Source organism: Stigmatopora nigra, chromosome 3 (genome assembly GCF_051989575.1).
Source record: "Stigmatopora nigra isolate UIUO_SnigA chromosome 3, RoL_Snig_1.1, whole genome shotgun sequence".
Taxonomy (NCBI): domain Eukaryota; kingdom Metazoa; phylum Chordata; class Actinopteri; order Syngnathiformes; family Syngnathidae; genus Stigmatopora; species Stigmatopora nigra.
In genome coordinates, this window is record NC_135510.1 from 10,599,827 (window position 1) to 10,621,870 (window position 22,044).

General features: G+C 37.4%; 1 protein-coding gene and 1 long non-coding RNA gene across 3 annotated transcripts in view; one reads left to right on the forward strand and one right to left on the reverse strand.

Annotated features, from left to right (window-relative positions):
- Window positions 1-11: 11 nt before the first annotated feature.
- On the forward strand, window positions 12-21,719 carry LOC144193895 (uncharacterized). Its single transcript, XR_013325786.1, has 4 exons — window positions 12-287; window positions 7,659-7,801; window positions 14,161-14,298; window positions 18,863-21,719. It is a non-coding gene; the product is annotated as an uncharacterized LOC144193895 (long non-coding RNA).
- The window catches only part of LOC144193894 (CUB and sushi domain-containing protein 1-like), a 253,549-nt gene continuing 244,809 nt past the window's right edge, over window positions 13,305-22,044 (reverse strand). The window contains exons 72-75 of one of the 2 annotated variants that reach the window (XM_077712525.1): window positions 21,911-21,998; window positions 21,657-21,783; window positions 21,286-21,348; window positions 13,305-19,179 (exon numbers count right to left, since the gene is read on the reverse strand). In XM_077712525.1, the coding sequence (XP_077568651.1) occupies window positions 19,020-19,179; window positions 21,286-21,348; window positions 21,657-21,783; window positions 21,911-21,998 (438 nt within the window). In that variant the 3' untranslated portion in view covers window positions 13,305-19,019. The remainder of the gene's footprint in view (window positions 19,180-21,285; window positions 21,349-21,656; window positions 21,784-21,910; window positions 21,999-22,044) is intronic. The other variant, XM_077712526.1, reaches the window with a different exon arrangement.

Below are 22,044 nucleotides of genomic sequence, written 5' to 3' on the forward strand. Positions count from 1 at the left end.
GGAGTTGCCTCGTCAACCCATTTCTGCCTGTCTAAACCCTGTTTGTTTATCAGTCATTTTCGGATCATCTGCATTGTTAGGTCCATGTCCCGTGATTCTCATTTCCCCACGCCATTCCCGTCAGGTTTTATTTTCTTATTTAATTCCAAAGTATTTGTTATTTTCTGATAAGCCTCCACAGTCATTACAGTTTTTGTTAGCCCAGTCCATTCCCTGTCTTTGATTGCTTCACTGCATTTGGGTCCTACTACCCATTCACAACCCAGCTCCATCGGGACACTCATAAGGTAAAAAATCAAATCATTTTATAATGCTTTGTGTGCACCTTATAAACAATATTCATAATTTCCACATGACCAACAGTTTGAAGATGGGTATAAGTCAAATACTGGCGTAGTGGAGGAAAGGAAGGAGGGAGGGTCTAAGACAGGTTTAGGTAGGTGTGTATAGCTGATCTACATTGTCCACAGGGAGGACCCACTGTGTGCATGATCAATGGCTTGACTCGCATTCACAGTCACCAGATATGTTTTATACATGAAGTATGTCAGGTATTTGATGCACAACTTTGTTCTCAACGTGTCAATGTGGGCTCACTGCCTGTGCTACTTCTATGAAGATGCATTTTCTCACTTGGTCATGACCTGGCTCTGATGTTCACTAAAGTACATAATACGGGAACAGGCAGATATGGATAAGTAAGAACCACTTTACTATTCAAGCCTGTCATCAGCAGATACAGTTTAGCACATAGTGTGGTATTGAGCTTGAACAACTCGCTGGCAGTCAATAAATGAGGACTTGTGCAGCACCTAAGTAAGGACATGTGTAAACAAACAGACTTTGGACAGGTTTTAAATCTAAGTGTAATATTATTTGTAGGATATATAGAAATTTTTAGAAACTGTCATTTTTACCCCTTTATATGCCAAGTGAGTATTTTCTCACATTTAAAAAAATGATCTGGCACCCCGACTGACTTTGCCATTGATGGCGGGGGTGGTTGAACAAATTGAATACATGTCTAAACCAAAAAATACCAATAAATAATAAGATGATAACCTAAATAAGGAGACTTCAGAGAAGATTTAAACGTGATTACAAGCTATTTGATATGTACATTTATGATTTGATTAGCGCATAGGCCTCACAGTTCTAGGGTTGTGGGTTTCCAGGTCACTATAGAGTTTTCCGTGGGCTTGTGTGGGTTTTCTGCGGGTACTAAAACCTGTATGGTAGGCTGGTTGAACACTAAATTGCACCTAGGTATGAGTGAAATGTTGTCTGTCTCCTTGTGCTCTGCAATTAGTTGGCCAGCAAATTCCGGGTGTCCTTTGCCTGCTCCTTATAGTTAGCTGGGATAGTCTCCAGCACCCTTGACTCTTGTGATGATAATTAGTTCAAAAAATGAATGAATACATTGTGAGAAAAATGGCTTGGCTTAAGTCGCGTTGCTGTCAATAAAAGGGATCTAACTTGGACAAGAGAGCCCAAATCGACACAAAACCGGTCATAAGATAGAAGCAGCGGCAGAATTGGATGGTCCGTTAAAAGCCTGTTACGCATGCGGCAGAGGACGCATGAGGAGTTATCACTGATGAAAAGACGGTTGATAGGACTTGTGCTTCATTACGGCTGATGAGGAGAACGCAACAGAGGGGAGAGGAATGAGGGAGGAAAAAAATGGTGTGCTTGCTGCATTCTGCTAATAAACGAAGAGGAATGCTTTATGAGAGTGAAACAACTACAGCCAAAGAGACAGTTAACAATGTTTGTTGTCCCTGCCCGTGTAGATTGTAGAGTAGTGCGGCAAGAAAAAAGAAGAATTCATTTATTCATTGTGCACACTGCAGTTTTAGTGATCGGAAGCATGTTGACGTTCCATTGATCATCTGTTGACTGTCCACGTTTCTGTCTTTTGAATTTATCTGCAGATTTTTTAATCAATGAAAGGATTTGGAATTCAGGAGTTTCCATGGCGACCAACTTTTAAAATAAAAACTTGAAAAGGAAAAGACGCCCAGGTACACGTAGAAAGACAACGTGAGGAGAGCACACAGATACACTCGGCAACACACACACATAAGGAGACAGACGGCAGCTATCTAAATGGAATGGCTTGCCAGGACTGATAGCATGAAATTGTGTTTCCAAATATAACACCATGTCATTGGAGTACGTGTGTGTGCTGTGAGCACGAAGGGTGTGTTTTAGGATTTGGGAATGCATGTCATTCAACATTCTTCCATGTGGAGGAGCTGTTGGAACATGTTCAGAATTTGAGGTTTGGTCAAAACATACACTACATCGTGCCAGCCCTAATTAAAATAGTGATGTTCAAACAATGAATGACATGACCAACATTATGGGCCAGCACAGACAGTCAGATTTTTAAATACAACCACAGAGCCATTGAGTTTTGTGAGACAATTATTCTGATAATGATGATATTCAAGCTAGAGGAATTTTAGAGATGTACAAGGGGGTATGTTATTGCATGTGATGTATTTTTACTAAATGATTCAGACAATAGGAAACGGGCTCTGCACAAGAACGTAAAGATGAGAATCAAAAGGCAGCGAGAAGGACGGAGAAGAGATTCATTAAAAGCTACCAAGTAGCAGCAGTGTCTAATGGCATGGTGAACTAAATAATGAGCCCTTTAATGTGACCTATAACCTTTAAAACTCAATTGAACATTAACTTTGTAGTGCAAGTTGAACTTTGATTTTAAAATGTTGCAAATTTGAAAATCCCCAATTATATATGGATAGTTCAACGAAACTATGGTTTATTGGCCAGAAACCAACCAAAAAAATGGTATGCTTGGGGCAAATAGAACACCTCATCAGCAAAAGGACAACATACCCATAGTAAGGCATGGTAGTAGTGGCATCACGTTTTGAGGATTTTTTTTAGCTGCAACTAAGGTCTTCCGTAGAGTGGAAGGAATTCTAAATAGGTCAGTTTTAAGACAAATCCGTTGGCATTGCATAGGGAAATAATGTGAGGAAAAATCTAGAACATCTGAAATTCAGGGTTAATGAGAGAACATTTTAATTATAACTATTTGAATTTATGAGTTTTATCTAACCAAGGTCCAGATTAGAAAAGGATCTGAATACTTGCGAAACCACATTATTTTACCTGTTTATTTTTGCTTCCCCTCTTTTCAAGTCAGTTATGAAGCCTTAAATATTCAAAAGATATCAAAGATCTGTATGAACAAACAGTTGACATTAAAAATGAATCAAAATGACAAATATAAATATCAAAATACATAATTAGAGATAAACAAAAAAAAACCTTGAAGTCCTAGATCCAGTCTTTACAACATAAGAGGGGGAAAACATTCTCCAAAAAAGAAGAAACATTGAAAAGACTGAACAATGGGAGTCATTCCACCTTCAGAGTGACCATGTTATAAATCACAGTGATTGTGGAAAAAGAAATTTATGGCCCAACTCGCTCCTATCTGTTACAAGAGGAGTTACTGTATTGGATAGGTCTATATGTACATATTAGGGATGTCCTGATAATATATTTTTGCAAGTGAGTAATGTCAAAATAGATTGGACATGTTGCCGATAGTGCCATCAATGGCAGCTAAGGAGTTTCTTTATAAAGAAATACATTTTAAAAACCCAATATTGTTTTACCTGAGTTCGATCCGCTTAGCATTTCCCGTCATGTGATCAGATCCCAAGATACCTATACAGACTGGCCCACAAATCTGAAATAAATGACAAAATCAGACAAAGGAGATGAACAAAGGTACATTACTCATCTTCATCTTTAATCTCTATTTTTTTCTCCGTTTTCTCTCACCAAATAAATTTAACTAAATCTCTAAATATCTTGATTGCATTATTTCTTTGTTCCTGATTTTCATTTAGTTTTATCAATGGTGAGTCAACTGAGTAGTGGAGTTTTGGCTAAGAATCATCTATTTGTTTGTAATTTCAAAGTAAAAGCTGTGAATTTCCTTATTAAGTGGTCAGTTAGTGTAGCCGTCCTGCTGTGCTGTTTCCAAAAAACGTAACAGACACTTTGCTGGCCACTCATTGGACGGCCAGATCGCAATGATTATGCATGATCAGATTCATACTTAACATGGACAACATTTACTAACATGTATCAATGGGCGACAATGATGATATGAATGCAAAAGAATGCTAGCTAACCTTTATTTTTAATTCAAGTCATGTAACATTTAAGACTCATCTGAAAGCCTGACCGCTAAACACAGAGAAATCTAACCCCATAGTACAATGCAGGCATTAAGCCTTACTTCAGTAAAGCTCTAACCTCTATGTCTCTGTATTGCCCCCGGACCCCCCACACACTCTCTTTTTGCAGTGACCACGCTCCATCTTTTTTTTCCACTCATTCTCCAATCACTGTGAAATTGCAAGGCGGCTATTCGAGGTCTTTTTCTGACAGAGAAATTTAGTAGAAATCCGAATAACACATTGCTGCATTCTTTCCCAATTAATATTTTTTTGTACCTCACAGAATGGTCATAATGTGAATGGAAGCAAACAATATCTGTTGGTGGCAAGTTGTGTAAATGATATGTTTTAAATTACACCCATTAAATGTGCATTTATTCATTCTGCTTATCCGTAGAAGGGTGGCGGGGATTATGGAGCCTATTTCTTCTTATTATGATTATTTTTTTCCACTCACATGAAGAAATATTGAAACACCGTTGCATGGCATTCATTCGAATACTATGATAAAAACAAAGAGAACAAACAGACATAAAAATCCAACAACTTTAGAGGGTTTCATTTCATATATTCACTAATAATTACTGAGTAAATATAATACATCATAATCAATAAAAGATGAAAGAATAGAAATAGAAAATAGTCACTTGCTGTATAGGGGAATAAATTCTATCTAGTTATTGCTGCCAAAATGTCACCTTGAATTGGGCTCAATGAAGAAAATGGTTGCAACCCTTTCAGTATAGAATGGCAGGCATGATTTGACATCAGGGGTCAATAGGTGTCACTTAACAGAATCTTTGTCTCGTAGAATGTATCATTTATTAATTAGTTTGGGGATTTGATTCGAATAGAATTGCCATTATTGATTGAGGAATGAACCAATGACAAAATCACAGAGTGAAAGAGTGTGAACAATCGAAATTGCTTTGTGAAGGTATGTGGGGTTGGAAGACTGCGTTTGTGTGTGTGTGTGTGCGTGCCACCGTGTGCTTCTGGCAACAAGCGCATACACTTCCTCTGTCGTTGCCAATCATTGTCAAGATCTACAACCAGCCTAGGCAGACTCAACCGATAAACCCCCTCCCTTCCCCCATAGTGTACTCTTAGGCATCATATCCAGGGGCCACAACTACCCCGTTGGGAGCCCTAAACTGAAAAGTCAGATCGTCGTAACTCCCACCCCGATATTACCTCATCATCTATTTTTTTTCTACTGTATACTTTCTTGTCAATTTGTGACTGCATACCTGTCAACCTCTGACGATAACTGCCCTTATAAATGATTATGATTCCCCGTACAAACCCCCCAAAAAACGTAGAAAAACCGTACGACGCATGTTTACTCGCGGGAACTCGTTTCTTACTATGTGGCTCCTCCATGCTTGCTTCCACGATATTTACTCTATGTATATCTACGCATGCGCATGTCATCCTTTATCGTTATTGCCGTACGCACCGCTAAAAAAATACATATTGAGGAAAATTTTTGCTGGTATACCGTGACAATAGTAACAATCGATGACAGTAGCGTCATTGGCTACCAGCCTACGAGACTATCTGGATTTTAATCAAAACGGTCTTGTTGAGATCGGTTTTCATATATATTGGCAATTTTTTTTTTTTAAACAAACATTTTCCCTGTACAAAAGTCGGTGTACGGCGTACATGATTTGAAATGGTAATACAATACGTGTGAAACGTACAAGTTGACAGGTATGTGAATGTCACCACAAAATCATTCAATAAATATAAATATTTACTCTAAGACTCTTATGTTAACTAAGAGTAGGCAGGGTCATGCAGCAGGGCTTTCTTAGGCACCTTTGGAAAGCAGTATTGTGTCCCCATAAATGGGGAGACTGAATTTACATAATACTTCATGACTGATTTACTCCCCGAGGAGCAAGTAATATTTGCTTTGAAGTTCTTGTATGCATACATTGCACATTTATGTACACATTGTAAAAAGTGAATGTTGTATTATGCGTTACTAGACAACATAGATGCTGTAAGGTATGCAATGCCCGAGGGCAGTCACGTCCAGGGCACGACGGGCCTCGTAGGATTCATGCAATAGAAGCTAAAGAACATCTGAAGAGATAGTTACATTACAATGGGAAACAAAATCCCCTGATGCCACCTAAAATATGCCCTTGCATGTAAGCAGTGTATTTTATTGTAATGTGGACCTTTTCAACGGAATAAAATTACTTTTTTTGGACTGTATTTAAATAACATTAAAATAACATTTCACTATTTCTAGTCACTATTTTGTTATCATGGAAGTAGTACAAAACAATATAAATGTAATTCAATTATTGTACAACATATACATAGGTATTGCATGCTTTGTGTTGGTATGACTTGGCATAAGTAGGTGGAGTTTATACTTGGAACTCCAAAACATGTTTTTTTTTGCAGGGGAAATCTCATGTGAATTTTTGATTGACTGTTCAAAGCCCCCGGGCGACCGTGTGGGATAAATTTCATCCACCGGAGGAGTTAAGCGGATAAATTGTGTGAGTCAAACATGCAATTATGCGTGGGCGTAAGACTGATGCTAAATGTAGTAGTATTTGATTGACATTCGTGGTAGGAGAGAATGACCTTGATTTAATAGATTTTGTTTTCACAATTTTGAAGCTTATATAATTCATTGTTCGCATCTGGAAGTTGTTAACAACATTGTGGTGTTCAGAGGATAGAAATATGTGACCTCTTATGCCTAAAGAGTCTTATCTTGCTTTTTCACTACCTACACTTACGCACTTGGTCTTTAACACAATACCTATCTCACTGTTAGCATCGTATAAAGTGTCTTTTACACAATGCCTACCTAACTTTTAGCATAGTATAAAGGACAAAAATGGAGCAGATGTAGAAAATGTGATGTGAAATTATTACAAAGTGACCTTTTTGAAGAATTGGATAACCAATTATCAAAGTGCATAGCTTCTTAAAGTCAGAGCGATTCATATAGTTCATTTACTGTGTTAGATAATTAAAATCCCAGTTTCCTTGCATTGGAGATTGGTTTCTAGTGTTCTTTCATTACTTTCATAAAGTTTGGAGGTAATATTTTTCCCTATGGTCTTGGTTGATATGGACATTTGATTGACAAATGTGGTAAAACTAAACATTGTTTGTCTAGAAAATAGCCTGAAACATTATAATTGCTGAAATATAATTATATTTTACTTTAAAAAAGGGGGTTTTGTTTGGAAAAAATGGTCAACTTTAAAATTCTTTGGCACGCTGTATTACCGGTAATCAATATATATTTGGGTAATTTTGTAATCCAAAAAAATCTGGTAGGTTCTGCAAAGTTTTATCTGGCCTCGTTTTTACCCATTTTGTAAAAAAAAAAATGTTGTATGTAATCTACAAGAACTTTTTTGAGCAATGATTTCATGTGGTTTTCAGGAAATCACAAGCGAACCTCAGGCTTGAAGATCTCACTGGATTTAAAGATCAAGTAGCAAAATCAAGCCCAGCTGAGCGTTAACTAACCATTACCTGTCAAGCTGGAAACATCTACACCAAGAACTACAAAGTAACAAGCTCAGGTATGATAAATAAATACCCAAATGAGCATATTCCTCTCAGCAGAGGTAATGAGTAGAGGATAGTTTTGTGCGTCACAATCAAAGCATTACCTGAAATATGCAGTACCGCCTACCAATTTTCAATTTTCTCAAGCAAACCCGTTAGGTGATAAGGCTTCTTTCATTTGGCACCTGCTGCTCTCGAGCCCAGGAGTCACAATGGCAAGTGACAAACGCACATTGGCTGCTGTCCTACGTCAGAGAGAGAAATCAAACAAAAAAATGATGACTTGGAAATGTGGTTTCACCTCTTGTCACTACGAGATGGATCTAATAGATTATAGCAGATATGGTCTGTTTATGCGATGATTTATTTTCCTACATGCAGTTCCAGATCAACAGTGTTGCTAATGCAAGGTAATTCTCTTAAAGACTTGCAGCTATGGAACATAAAAAAGTAAATGCAATAAAAACGAAACAAACACATAAAAATAGATATTTTCGTCCTTGATAACAATTAAAAAAAAACTGAAGATCAGGAATTAACAGAAACATCCAGCATACTATATTCCAACCTCCAACTACCTTAGTCAAAGAAGAAAGCTGTTCTACACCAGTAAAACCAGGGATTGATTCACAGCCCCACTGGCATTGCTTTGCACCCCTCTAGGATGGCGCGCCCCACTGGAATTATTGTCTTTTATTTATGTCTTCCACCCACTATTAAACCACTATAAATTAAATAGTTTTCCTTTTGCCATGATCACTCAAGCCAAAGATAGCCACTTAAAAGGTTAGAGTTTGGTCCAAAACAAATTCCAAAGGATGTACTGCTAGAATCTTTGATAAAGCGCAAACGGACAGAAGAAAGAGAGGTTCAGGGTGACCACGGGAAAGGACATCCACATCAAAGTATTTGCACAACTCCGATTTGATCTCAGTAGACAGTTACTCAGCTTTTAAACAAGTGTGTGTAAATGTTAGACACAACAGACTCCACTCTCTTTGGACATAGTCTAGATATATGCCTAACACACACGCACCCCCCTTTTAATGAAAGGAGTGGGAAAACAGTTTTAATCTAACTTTTGTCTGGGGTGCGCTACAATTTGTTGCCATTTGTAATTACCTCTATTAATTTGACTTTTGCATATCTTGCTCTGCATTTCCTTTGGAAAGGAGTGTTCCACTAACTTGCTGCAATGTCAAATAGAAACAATCTATGGCTCAGACAAGCTGTGAAAAAAGAAAAGGACAAAACAAACAGCACATGTGTAGGAGAGTAGAAGATGAGAAGCGACTCAGAAGGCTTTGCCCTGAAGGAATCCTTCATTCGCTGTCACATGCGCGCACATATGCGACCAGGGAGCGAGACAACGAAAAGAAAAAAAAATTCAGTCACTCTGCCAAAGGTGCAAGCTGCCAAAATGATAATCATGCCCCAAACCCAACAATGATGCCAAAATGCACTGCCATTTTCCATTTTAGGCGAATGGCCAATACAATAAGTACATAATAGCATTTCAGTGTTTCCCCAAGATATGTTTTCTGGTTGTGTCAAAGGTCCCCTGGAAAAAAAAAATGTAGTTGTGTTACTAAACCCTCTGTTGAAAGAGATGATGAAATTCTGGGACAGTGAGGCACACGCCAATAAAGTTGTTCTAGGAAATAAACAACTGATTAAACCTGCAGCCGCAAAGGTTTTCATCTTTGCAGATTGTATCAGGAAACAGATTAATCTTACCTAATAGTGACTTTCAGGCAAGCTCACTGATGCTTAGACTTTTGTTTACAGTTATTTAAAGACTCATCAATTTATGATAGGAATCTGATAAGGTTCACATCAGATAACGATGAAGTATGAGTTTCTTGGATGGAAACCTTTTTTCTTTCGGAGTTTTTCAGTTTTTGAAAAATGATGGCTCGGGTGTCAAATGTGTTTTTTTTCCTCCTCACACTCCCTCGGAGTAACATGGAGAAAATAAATAATATTCAGAGCTCTTTTTGATTGGCAACCTGCAGATTGGCAAATTCAGCGAGAATATGCGACAAAAGTGGAACTCTTTGCTAGGCTACATAAATTCACACATTGGAAAAATGAATCATATAAAAAACAGAACACTTCTTACCTGGAAACGAATTTAATTAGCCCCTCATGTCACCATTTTTGGTCAGTCATCCTGGTCTCTGGCTCAAAATTGGCACTGGATCTTTGTTCAACCATTCATGTCAAGTCTCTTGGATGGGAAGCTCAGTTTTGGGGAATTTGTTATGTAAATGCAATGGGTAAAAACTGCAAAAAGATTGACATGAAATCTTTTAACTTCAAACTTAATTGGTGGACATTCCCTGCAGAAACTCAACCAGTTAGAGAAAGGAAAGCAACAACAAAAAAACTGAATATATTTTCCTATTCTCATCACTTGAGTGCATTAGGATGGTAATCTTCTAACCCAGGGGTAGGCAAAACGGTCCTCAGGGGCTTCTGCGGGTGCAGTTTTTTGTTCCAATTGATCCAGTAGCAACAGTCTAACTAATGAGGTTTTTGTGGAAACGATCAGCACCTGATTGCACTTGCATAGAACGAAAACCCAAACACACTACAGCCCTTACTGGAATAGTTCGCCAACCCTGTCCTAGGCCAAAGGTTGCAGATCAGGGCTTTACTACTTGGGACTATGTCAATGTGTCTGTGCAAGATACTGATGCCGAATATTTTGTGCCGAATATTTTGTATAATCACTAGATTAACGAGGGACCTAAAATTCTTTGACTACATTGTAGAGGAATACAGATGAAAACCCATTTACGATTTTGCCACAAACACTCATACTCTCTCTGCACCAGCATTTTTTTTTTGACAGGCAAACAATTCCTTTAAGTCATCACTAAAATAATGATGCCATTTATCTTTTTGCCCCCTGGGGAAATACTTTCACATCCTACATCTGAGAAGCAGAAATCATTAGATTTGATGAAGTAGTGTTCCTGCCTTCAAGTTCCTGTCAGTTTTAATTTGAAAGAACAGTGAAATGAGCAAAACAGCAGTGAGGCACGAAGTACTTACCGTGACAAATTTTGTCATATTGGCTCAAATAATCTTTTTCTACTTTGTGTTTAACTTAATTCTATAAAAATGCTTTTCTTCAAATTTGCAGAAACTAATGATGTAGATTTGATGCACAGTAATCTCTAAAATACCGCAGATAATGTAGACCAGATATGACTGCTATAATCGAAAAATTGCAAGGTCAGGTCACCCCTATAACTTTTTTTTTCTTTTCTTCAGTGGTGAGTCCTAGTAGCTAGCGTGACTACCGATTACAAATTTCAGTGTGGATTTTCACATTTTTATGAACTTAAAAAAAATTAAAAGATAATAATGGCGGAAAAAAATCACAAAGTAGTTAATTCAAGATAAGTGATAATCGAGGGATTACTGTACTACCCAAGTGTGTATAGGTAGAAAGTGCTTTGTCAGATGTCGTTGAGGCCCAAAATACCGCAAAAGCACACATTCTTGTCTTTTGACTTAATTGTAGACACAAAGGGGACTTATAGCGTTTCATTTCTTCATACATCACCCAGAGATGATTCCTATTTGGTGATGTCACCATCTCATCTCCTATCAAGCTATTTTTTGAGACTGTGGGGAAAAATGAGCGTTCTCCATGGTTGATCTGGCATGAAATTAAAGAATTTTACATGCTCTTACATGTAATATCCTTAATATAATATATTCTTTGTGTCAGATCCAAGGATACTAAATGATCATCAACAAATATTACAGTAGCTCATACTGTAATTGTAAAAAGCTGCTTGTTGCAAGTTTCATTAATGATTGCTAATATGAAGTGCATAGTTTTGAGTCAATTCCATTTGAGGTTTACAGTGTTGAAAAATCTTTGTCCATTTAGTTGTATTCCCCATCTCATCCATTTCAGTATATCATTTCTATTTAAGAATCTTTATAATTGCAGCGTGAAGCACTCCGATAGCAGGTTATGAGGTGTGTGCTGTAAATATATGACTACAGTTTCATCAAACTGTTCAATATTTGCTAGAAGGCTGGAGCTGATTTTTCATGCTGTTCTCAGATGGATGGAATCTGTTTACTTGTTTATTGTCTCTCGTTTCATATTGATGTGATTTGTGGGTCTCAAGATACTTGACCAACCTGGCCGTGAGCATAGCAACCAGCTTTTGGATTGCATCTCTGAATTTATTAATGAAACTTGGGTGGATATCAGGAGACATTTTCTTATTACCACACAAGAAATAATAAAAAGAACTGATGAAGGCACGGTTGAGCACTTCAATCTCGTTGTATAACTGTGGAATGACAAAGGGATTCATTCATTCCTTGTTTAGCTCTAGAGTTTGGAAAGTAAGTTGTAATTTGCATTTTACTATTTAGCCAAGATCATAGAATAGCAAAGTCGTTATTCTTCTGACAGACATTGTATTTCTTTCTATCAATAAAAAAAATAATAATTTACCATAGGTTAACATTTATGAATAGCCATTTTCTTTAACATTCATCTTCCGTGCGGCAGATTCTTGTAAGGATTGGGGGGGTTGCTGGAGCCAATCCCAAGTATCTTCGGGCGAAAGGAAAATTACACCATATTCTACTTCTTCTGTTTATCAACGTTTTTTTTAGATTAGTCTTGAGACACTGCAAAACAAATTTTAATACTGACTTCTTATATTGTTTAACATAAATTATCAAGAATAAAACAGTTCAAACTTTGTTAAAGGGGTGCAGCTTTAGTGAATGGAAAAAAAATAACGTATAGTGAACTCTGTGAGCCTTCAGGATAAGCAGTTCAAAAAATAAATGAATGCATCGTGAATCAATCGATACATTTATAAATCATAGTGCCAGTACATACCAGTATTAAGGCGGAATATTATGGCCATGGCAGAAGCACGCAGAGCATCCTGGGATATAGGTATTCGCAAAGCACAGTAGTATTGCATCCAATGTACTAGTTCCAATGTAGTTTCTCCGGAGATTAATTTCCATGTCCAGATTCAATGACTTTGTAAATTAAAACTTTCTGTAATTGGTTTAGAGAAAAGAACACAAACTTGTACTGCATGGAGGACGAGTAATAGTGAGTTAGGCAAAAAAAAAGAAAAAACATTCACTGTGATATTGTTCGGCACAGAATTTCTATTCAGAAAAGCAGCAAATTCAAGGACTGAATTTGAATCTCATTTCATTGTAGAGTGATGCTACAGTCCAGCAAGTTTGGGTTGTCTGTAATAGTGGTTGCAAACTTCCATTGAGACGAATACACACACAATTATTGTGGAAAATGTCCCACTGTGTGACGATAACACCTGGGAGAAGTGCAATCATGCAAACTTCACAATGGAAGGCATCTGCTACTTTGAATAAAGAATATCACCGCTGTGATTCTATCACACAAACAGATTTGTTATTACAAATTCAGTTTCCTAAAACAGCCACAGTTTGCAGGAACATCACAAATAAAGACAGAACACATTCCCAAAATGATTGTTGTATAAAATCTTTATTCTCAAATAATATCATCAAAATATCTGATAAAGTGAGTCTCTTTGACAACAGGTTATGAGGCTGCATTCACAAACTGTACGCTTGCACACATTAGGAATTATTTCTCTGTTCAGATCTTCAGAGGATACAAACAGAGTCAAACACGGGTTTAAATAATTGTGGTAGAATCAGGATTAAACTGGTGCCTACATAATCTTTTAACGTGTGACCATTCACAACCCATTTCAATGGTTTCTTCTTGATTGGCCAAAGAACCAGTAAAAACTGTAGTTTACATGGCAGTTACAAATTTGGTGCATTTTTAGTTTGATAATGACAAGACTTTTGACGGTTTCCCGAAAAGTGACAGTTTGGAGGTATGAGTTATTAGCCAGACACCACGGGAATCTATTTATTACCTTAAAAAATAATCTTACACAAAAACATTGGAGTTGGGGGAGATTCAAACTAATCGCAGTTGTCAATTCATCCATGATTTTGATGAGAATCAATTTTTATAACACTGTGCTCAAGTCTTAGCTCATTGCTAAATTTACTGCAGTCTTTTAGACATTGATCAGTAGAACCAATTATAAAGTGTTGATAGAGGAAAAGTCTTTCATGTTCTTGTGTAAGACACGGCATCCCTTACCCGTTAATTGCTCCTTGCCTTGAATCATATATGGGGGAAAACATTTAAGTTCAATAAACAAGGTGTTTGCAACCTACACCATTGATCATAAAAAGTACAGCATGTTTTTTATGATTTGTAGAATTTTTCTTCTTAAAACAAGCTCTCCATAAAAAATAGATTTCTGTACAAAAATGTTTCTTCTCTTGCACCTACTTCAAGTTAAGCGGCACGCGACGACGGCGAGGCAACAGAGATGAGAATGGTGATGATAATGATGGTGTTTGAAAAAGAATCTGACTTCCTGAAGGACCTCCCATGTGTTTAAAACATCCGTCAATATGCTGACAATTCTGTGAGGTGAGTTACTGAATTTCTCATTTAACTACACTCCTTGAAATAATAATGAAGTATGGTTGTATCAAATTGAAATTACATACTTGTAGAATTGATTCTATTTATCAGTTTTATAAATATTGAGAGGAGATATATACGTTTTGGATAAAACTGAATACAAAAACCACAATTTCTGAAAAAAAATTCTGAAGAACAAATAACTATATAAAACCATTTTTTGCCTTCAAGAAAATGGAGTTAAAATAGCACTGTAACCTGTGGCCAAAATGAACGAATTGCTCATTGGTATTAAGCAAATGTTGATTTAAAGCAAATACAATTGAAAAAGTGCAACAATGTGATAGGTTTGTCAAAAACAGACTTCTGAGAACAAAACAGTAAAACTGACATCAAATCAGCAATTGTTTGAGGGATGAGAAGTTGAAACTTTGAAATATGAAAACCAATACAGTAAAATAAACACTGTAGTGTGAAAGCAATACTTTTCCAGCAGGAATGTTCCCATAAATACCTGCACTCTATTAGGGTGACAAACCATTTGTTGAATTGAAGGTATCCTTACTGAAATAACTGGAACTTCCTCACTGCGCATTACCGAAAGGAGACTACATTATATCACTTAATTGTTGCCGCTGGATATAACAAAGCTTATCTTCCAAAGTTTCTATAATAACTCTTGATTGTGGCTGCAGGCTGCAGATCCTATTATGGCACCAGTAACCTTTCCAGATGCGCTAACTTTCACTGTGCATTTAGCTCAAGTTCTGCGGGTGTAGCAGCTCCCAAATGTAACTTCGCAAAGCACACTTCAAATCTTTTACATTGGAGTGGACACAGGAGTCTAGATTTCCTGGGTTGTAGTGATCAGTGGCGTGCCGTTAGCAGATAAAATTAGACCTTTTATTACGTCTGCGGAAACCTTGCTGCCTCTTAATTTCTGCCTCTATTACGCCCCATGCTCTATGGAAAATCTCATAATTTAATGAGATCTGTCCAATAGAGCCACACGCCAGCATGGTAAAACAAAACAAAAAAATAAAACTGACAATTTTACGGCAAGGCAATGTTTAGTTGTTCCTTCTGCTGCTTTGCCTTCTCCATGTATCTCAGAAAAAAAATACTGTACGGTTACAGTGTGAATTCTGGGTGAACCTTCAGAAGTGTTAATTTTAAGTATCTATGGAATAAATTATAAAATGCAGAACGGGTAAAATAAAAATATTCTAATATGGAATTATTTTAAGGCTGTTTCTCCCTAGAATAATTGATTCTAATTTGTGTCATTTAGGTATGCGTTTTTGTATGCAATATCATAAGTGAAAAACTGGGGATTTCTCATTGGAAAAAGCAACAAAACTAAATGTAAAACCTAACGTCGACAAAATCACGCAGATTAAGGAAAAATGCAAAACTGTGAAAAGCCTAATGTGAAAATGCGCAGAGTGCGAAACTAGCCTCGAGACGATGGAGTACATGCACACCGACTGCAGTTCCATCTAAACGCAGAATTTTTGGGGAGGACAAAAAATACTTTGACAAACTCGCGAGTCATTTCAGATACGCAGATATTGTTGGATTTTGAAAAATATTGTTTGAGTACAACGTTTCTATTTGAAATGTCAGGAAATAAGATGGCTGCTTGTGTGTTTGCCGCAGTGACTCAGTTAGTTGGAACTTCTCTGCACACATGTTGTTTGGCAAACTAATAGAGGGCTAAAAAGAAATCTCAAAATGATCATGCATGCTGTCTTCATGTCATTTTCGAGCAACTAAATAATCAAGCTCTAGCCAAACAACGCATTTGCACAATCGATTGGAGCCACTATTGATGTGCCACAGGACTTTTGTTGGTTAGCAATGATGACAATAGGTGAATTGTGGGAGAAAAAATAAATTAACGAAGTATTTGCAATTTTAAAATATTTTGAAAAATCGCAAATAATTATAATGCAAAAACCCAAATGACAAATCTTTTACATATTATGCCAAAAAAACTGTCTAAAATGTGTTCATTAAACAAGAAAATAACACTAATATTTTATCCTGGATAATGCCTACATTTAAGATAATTAAATAAAATGTAAAAAAATTACACTTTTGGGCAAATGTACGCTTAATTTCCTTTGTCAATTGTGCATGCCGATTAATTGTTAATAGAAGGTCTAATATATATATATATATATCTAAAATTGTCTGATCAATGGGGATTTGTTTAAAAGAGTGAAAGGTGAATATACACCAAGCGCCACCAGGTAAGATGTGTTAATCCATTTTGATTGCTCCTCAATCAGGCACACTTTCTTGTCAGAGAGAATTCTATTGAGCATAGAGGAGCTCGCCTTTTGTAACCACGATCTCACACTTTAATTACCCTGCAAAATTTGACCATGGCGAGAGTTTACATTTGAAATGAGACCCGACTGATACATCGGGGGTTACAGAATTTGTTTCCTGCAATTTGTTGGGAAAAGTCAACTTTTAAAGGTAAACTGCAGAGTATCGATTTGGGGGATGAAATACAGCAATAAACAGCTTGTTCGTTTGGATAAATTGCACCTTTTAAGAGATGAAGTCTCATGGGCTGTGTGCTCTTAAATTGTGTGTGTATATGGAGGGGGGGGGGGATATAAGATGTGGACTGGATGACGCATGTGTGAGTGGCATAACACTAACAAACACTTCTTTTTAAAGACTTAGTTGTTTCAGAAAACTTCGACTGTGTACGACTTAATGAACTAGAGTTGAATATGGAGTCTTCACACTGTGTGCTATTTGTACTTTTCCTTGTATTAGCTGGCAGCAGTGTTCAGTACGAGTTTCAGAACCAAACATGGTCATTAAAACAACATAGTGCCATAAGAACACAGGAGGTCCACAGGTAAATTCATTTCATCTTTCTGGGTGGGCTAGCACGTTGTCACGGCAACAAAACAAACCGGGCTATAGCAGGTGCTCACACCTTCTGTGGGCGACAGGCGTGAAGTATAAATGTGTATATACAAACACTCTGTAACCCTGTTTTTAGCCATCCATCAACGCCCATTGTTTTTTTTTCAAGATAGAAGCTTTGAATAAAATTCTTTTAATTTGAAAGTCTGATTTTCCAAACCCATTGGATATCCCCAAATAATTTTCTTCTCATCAACCAGACAGAAAAAACACACTAGTGCAAAATTTGTGCGATTTAAGAGTCTGTATAAAGTTTATAGTTGAGGCTCCCGAGCAGCAGTAGATTGGGAAGTCCCATTGGGCCACTGGGTTTCGAACATAGGAGTCTGTTTATCAATATCTTCACTGAAGAAATATGCCAGAAGAGACAATTTGCCTCTGTTTTCATAGTAAGCTCTCCTTGTCTCCGATCACCAACAGAGAATCCTCTGTCCATTTTTTTTTCAATTTCACTTAGTCTTCTTGGCGTGTTCATTTGCTTTTGATATTGTGGCTGACTGGTGAAAAATATCACCTGTCTGATATTCTCTTCCACCAATGACTTGAAGACGTTTCTTGGGTCGATGAACCTGACAGTTCATTGCCTTTGGGTCTCCCCTTGTTCAGTCAGCAAACACGCAATCCTGCCTAGTCCAAGTATGACACTCAGACTATTTGACTGTGTTTGACAGCTCTCTTGAAACGTCCAAATCGTGTATAGTATGTCACTTATTTGAATTTGTGGTTCATCCTTGGACTTTTGTAAAGATTTACAAGTAGTGGAGCTTTGTGTTCAAATCAAATCTTAGTGTATCTACTTCAAGTTCAGGGTCAGTGGAGTAGTGGGAATCAACATATCTGGGGGCAAAAGGCAGACAATACCCTGGACTGAACACCTGTCACTGGTACAGGATCAGCAATTTGAATAACTACTGCAATGTTTTAGTTTAATTGCTGCCAAGGCAACAATGTAAATGATCGAAGGTAGTGGCAAGGCCATAACTTCTGTCATTTTCCTCCCAAAATCCCTTATGAATTTATATTTTTTTGCACAGGAAAGCCAGTCCTCCATACCAAATCAAAATATATACGTCCTCTGTACTTGAAAATAGTTGAAAAGAGAACCCAGTGGAATTTTTGATAATATTTTCTGGGCTAAAAGGGATATGTCACAGTGGTCTTTAATTCAAAGCTTTCTAAACGACTTTCAGGTTCAAGTTTCGTTCTGTCAAGCCCATCTTGATGCACAGTTTTTCTTATACTAATTGTGCTGACACGTGTGACGCATCTAATTAGGACTTGATGCTGCCAAATGTGGAAGAAGTAAGGATTGGTTCCCATATAGGTCCAACCTCACATCAAACAAATGGCCTGGCCTACAGCAGTGAAGCCAGTAAGCCTTTTACCACTGTGCATAGATGTGCATATATTTGGCACAGGGCAGTGGGATTAAATTGAGAAAAACATCTATCTGTTTGGAGGAAAGGTATCAGAAGGCCATTGGTGAAACTCATAACTCTAAGTTGGAAGTCAAGATGTTTCGAACTTTTTTAGTTTGCTGTTGTTTCTCCTTTTTTAAACACATTGTGCCTGACCATTAAGTAACTATTTAATGACATCTGTCTAATTTTGCCAACAGGGATGGCTATGGGTCCTCATGTAACGTGGGAGCAGAGGCACATCACTGCGCAGAGTATGCTGAACAGCATTCCACGGCACAGACTGCTCCACATTACAATTGTGAGTTTGCTTGTTCTTCCCTTTAGTTAAACCACATCGCAGAAAGCCTTGATCGACTATACCACAGTGCATACTGTATTGAGCGTTGTGTCGAAGCGAACGGCTTTTGCTTCAGTGGGCTTCATGTTGGTGTCGTACATTGGATTTTCAAACGATGCTTGTCCATTGGTGCTTTCGTGGCCCACGTAGCCATTGAACTGGACCTTAGGACGAGTTCTGAAAATAAGATTTAAAAAAAAAATCATTATTTCAAGAAACCACTTGGACTTAAGTTGTCAAATTCTGTGAAAAATGGCATATTACTTTGGCTATCTGTGGTAGTAAAATCACAACTGATATGAAGCAGCATGAAGACTTAGTGTATAAGACAGGTGAGGCTAAATAGGGGACTGTCAGTCTCTCATAGGATGTTTATTCCCATTTTTCCCTAAATGGGTTGTGTTCAACCTCAAAGATACAACTGTACGTGTGAAATCTATATCTGTTTGAACCTATGACATTCTGATATGAATTCACCAAGCGTATCAAAGGGAAAGGGAGGATCCAATTAGAAAATTCCAAGATTTCAGTTTCTGTTTTGGGGCTCATTTAAAACTGGATGGTATAACATTCTGTTCTTATCTGTGATTGGTTATGTTAGCTACGGTTTGAATTTTGGGTGTCAAGGCTCTGTCCTGTAGAAGAGACTGATTTATATGACAATGGAGAATATTGCACCAGAATGCCTTGACCCCCTATGAGATATAACTATGACTTGACAGATTGAAGAGCCCCTGTGGTGGAGGCACCAAATCTGTTGCATAATTTACCGTCCTTTTTGCTTCACGGTTGGTAGAGACTTTTTATCCTTGTATGCTTAGCGTTGAGCTGATGCCTCTTGCCAACAAGCTTTGTTTTCCAAATGGACATTTTCCCAGGTTTGTGCCATGTTATGTTGCGTTTGGCAGATTTTAGTTGAGCCGTTTCAAGTTATTTCAGTGACCATTGCGTGATTTACTTTGTTGAATAGAAGGCTGACAACAATTTTGCCTGTTTGTATGGGCTTTTGTAGCTGAAACACTGACTCTAATCCCATTAAGTCTATCTGTGCATGTGCTTGTGTGCACGTAGGTAAAACCCAACCCCAGGGAGGCAGAATGCCTACCTTATGGCCTAAACCTATTACTATACAAAAGTGCACAAACGTCCCTACACAAACACACACAACAAAGACTCCCCTGCATGGCAGTAGTTCAACTCACTGCATTAACTTCTGTTTGTGGCTCAGTGTGCAATACTTTAATTTTATAGCTGGGATGAAAAACTGCACATGTAATTGCTTTGACAGTATTATAGGGTCTGCAGAGGCACACGGGCTAAAGCAGGACAAACTGCAGGAGACACTCTCTCACTCTAGACTTTCATTAAAAACACTTGCTGTAAATTACATTGATAAAACACTACAGTGTAACACAAATATATTGTTTCTGTTAGCTTGGCCTTATGGGGGATTGGTTTAGCATGCAAACAGGTATGAATGGGCAATTTGACACTTCTGGCAGATGAGTCACCAGGCAATCAACGACATGTAAGGTGCTTGGCATGAAATCTCACAAACACATCGTACCAAGCTTCATTCTTGCGACGATAAACCAAAGACATACAAAGCAGCACTTGAATATTTCCCCAAATTTAGTAAAGCAGAAAGGGGGGCTAGTTATTTTTTTAAAGCAATCAGCATTAAATGGAAAACATAGAAATTTCAAAATAAACACGAACCCATGTTCTGCATTCTATATTCACAATGTATAATTTGTAAAAATAGTTAGAATAAGTAACTACATAAACAAGTTGACATTTTGGCTTGCAGATATAAAAGAAAAAAACTGCAAAAGGAAAAACATGAAAAGCAATAAAAGCAGTTGATTGCTTGAATTAAGAAAGTTAAGAAAGTCCTAATTTGTTCCTGATGGGATCATGCTGGCAGAATGATGACAATGAAATCAAAGACAAAATACAATTGGACTTTCTTAGGCTTTAAATTGTTGCTGTTTCGACACAGTAGGGCTGCACTGCTTTTGACACTTCAAAATTATTAATCATGTTATCCCAATTTAGTGCAAACAGACTTTTTGGTTGCTATATTCATTTTTTAAATTGTTTTTTTTTACCTTAAAACCAATAGAAAATAGTATCTATTTCCCTGCAGTGTGCAGCCTTACTACAAAGCATGACATTACTAAAAACTGCAAACAAACAATGATTAGGTTGGCAGAGGATGTGGCGGCGGGCGGAGATCTGGTTGCCATTGAAAACAAGATCACTAACAGGCATCAGTCTTACCTGCCGCCAGGCCCCCAGCTGTCTTTTGGTCTTTCATTGTCATCTGTGTCAGCAGACAATGTCCTGCATACAACCATCATCTTTAAGGAATACGTACATCTAGGAACACGGCATACTGTAAGTTCTAAAAAATTTAAGAATGGGATTATCTGCAGTCTACTTTGGATATGATCCTTTTACAAACCATTACTGTCAGTAAACATCGATATAATATCCCGGCATGTATTCATTTCATATAAACTCAAGTATTGTATTTCCCATGAACATTAGCTATAATTTGTGCATTTTTTTAATGTTTTTCTTATTTTATTTTCCCCAGAATTCTAATATGGTTGTCGATATTCTGGCATTTAATAATGTATGTTGCCTACCTGTGCTTGTAGAGGTAGAAAGTGAATCCCGACAGGATGAGGGCAAAGAAAGGAACCAATATGGCAGCAGCCACTGCACTGCTGTTTGTATAAGGGTTGGATGGGTCTGTTGCCATGGTTACAGGACCTGACATCAAATACAATCAATCTACAGTGTTTATTTGTTCTCCGCGTTATTAACGATTCCTATTAGAATTTTCATGCAAAAAAAAAAAAAAAAGGTTGGATTACTTGGCATAGTATGTCTGACCTACCTTGCCTTGTCAAGTGGAATTTGCCAAAGTCTTTGCTGTGAATATGCCCTTGGTAAACAAATGTTTTCTGGTCAGATTCAGCAGTCACCTAAAATAAGAACATCGGGTATTATTGGCATTACGGTTCGATCAGA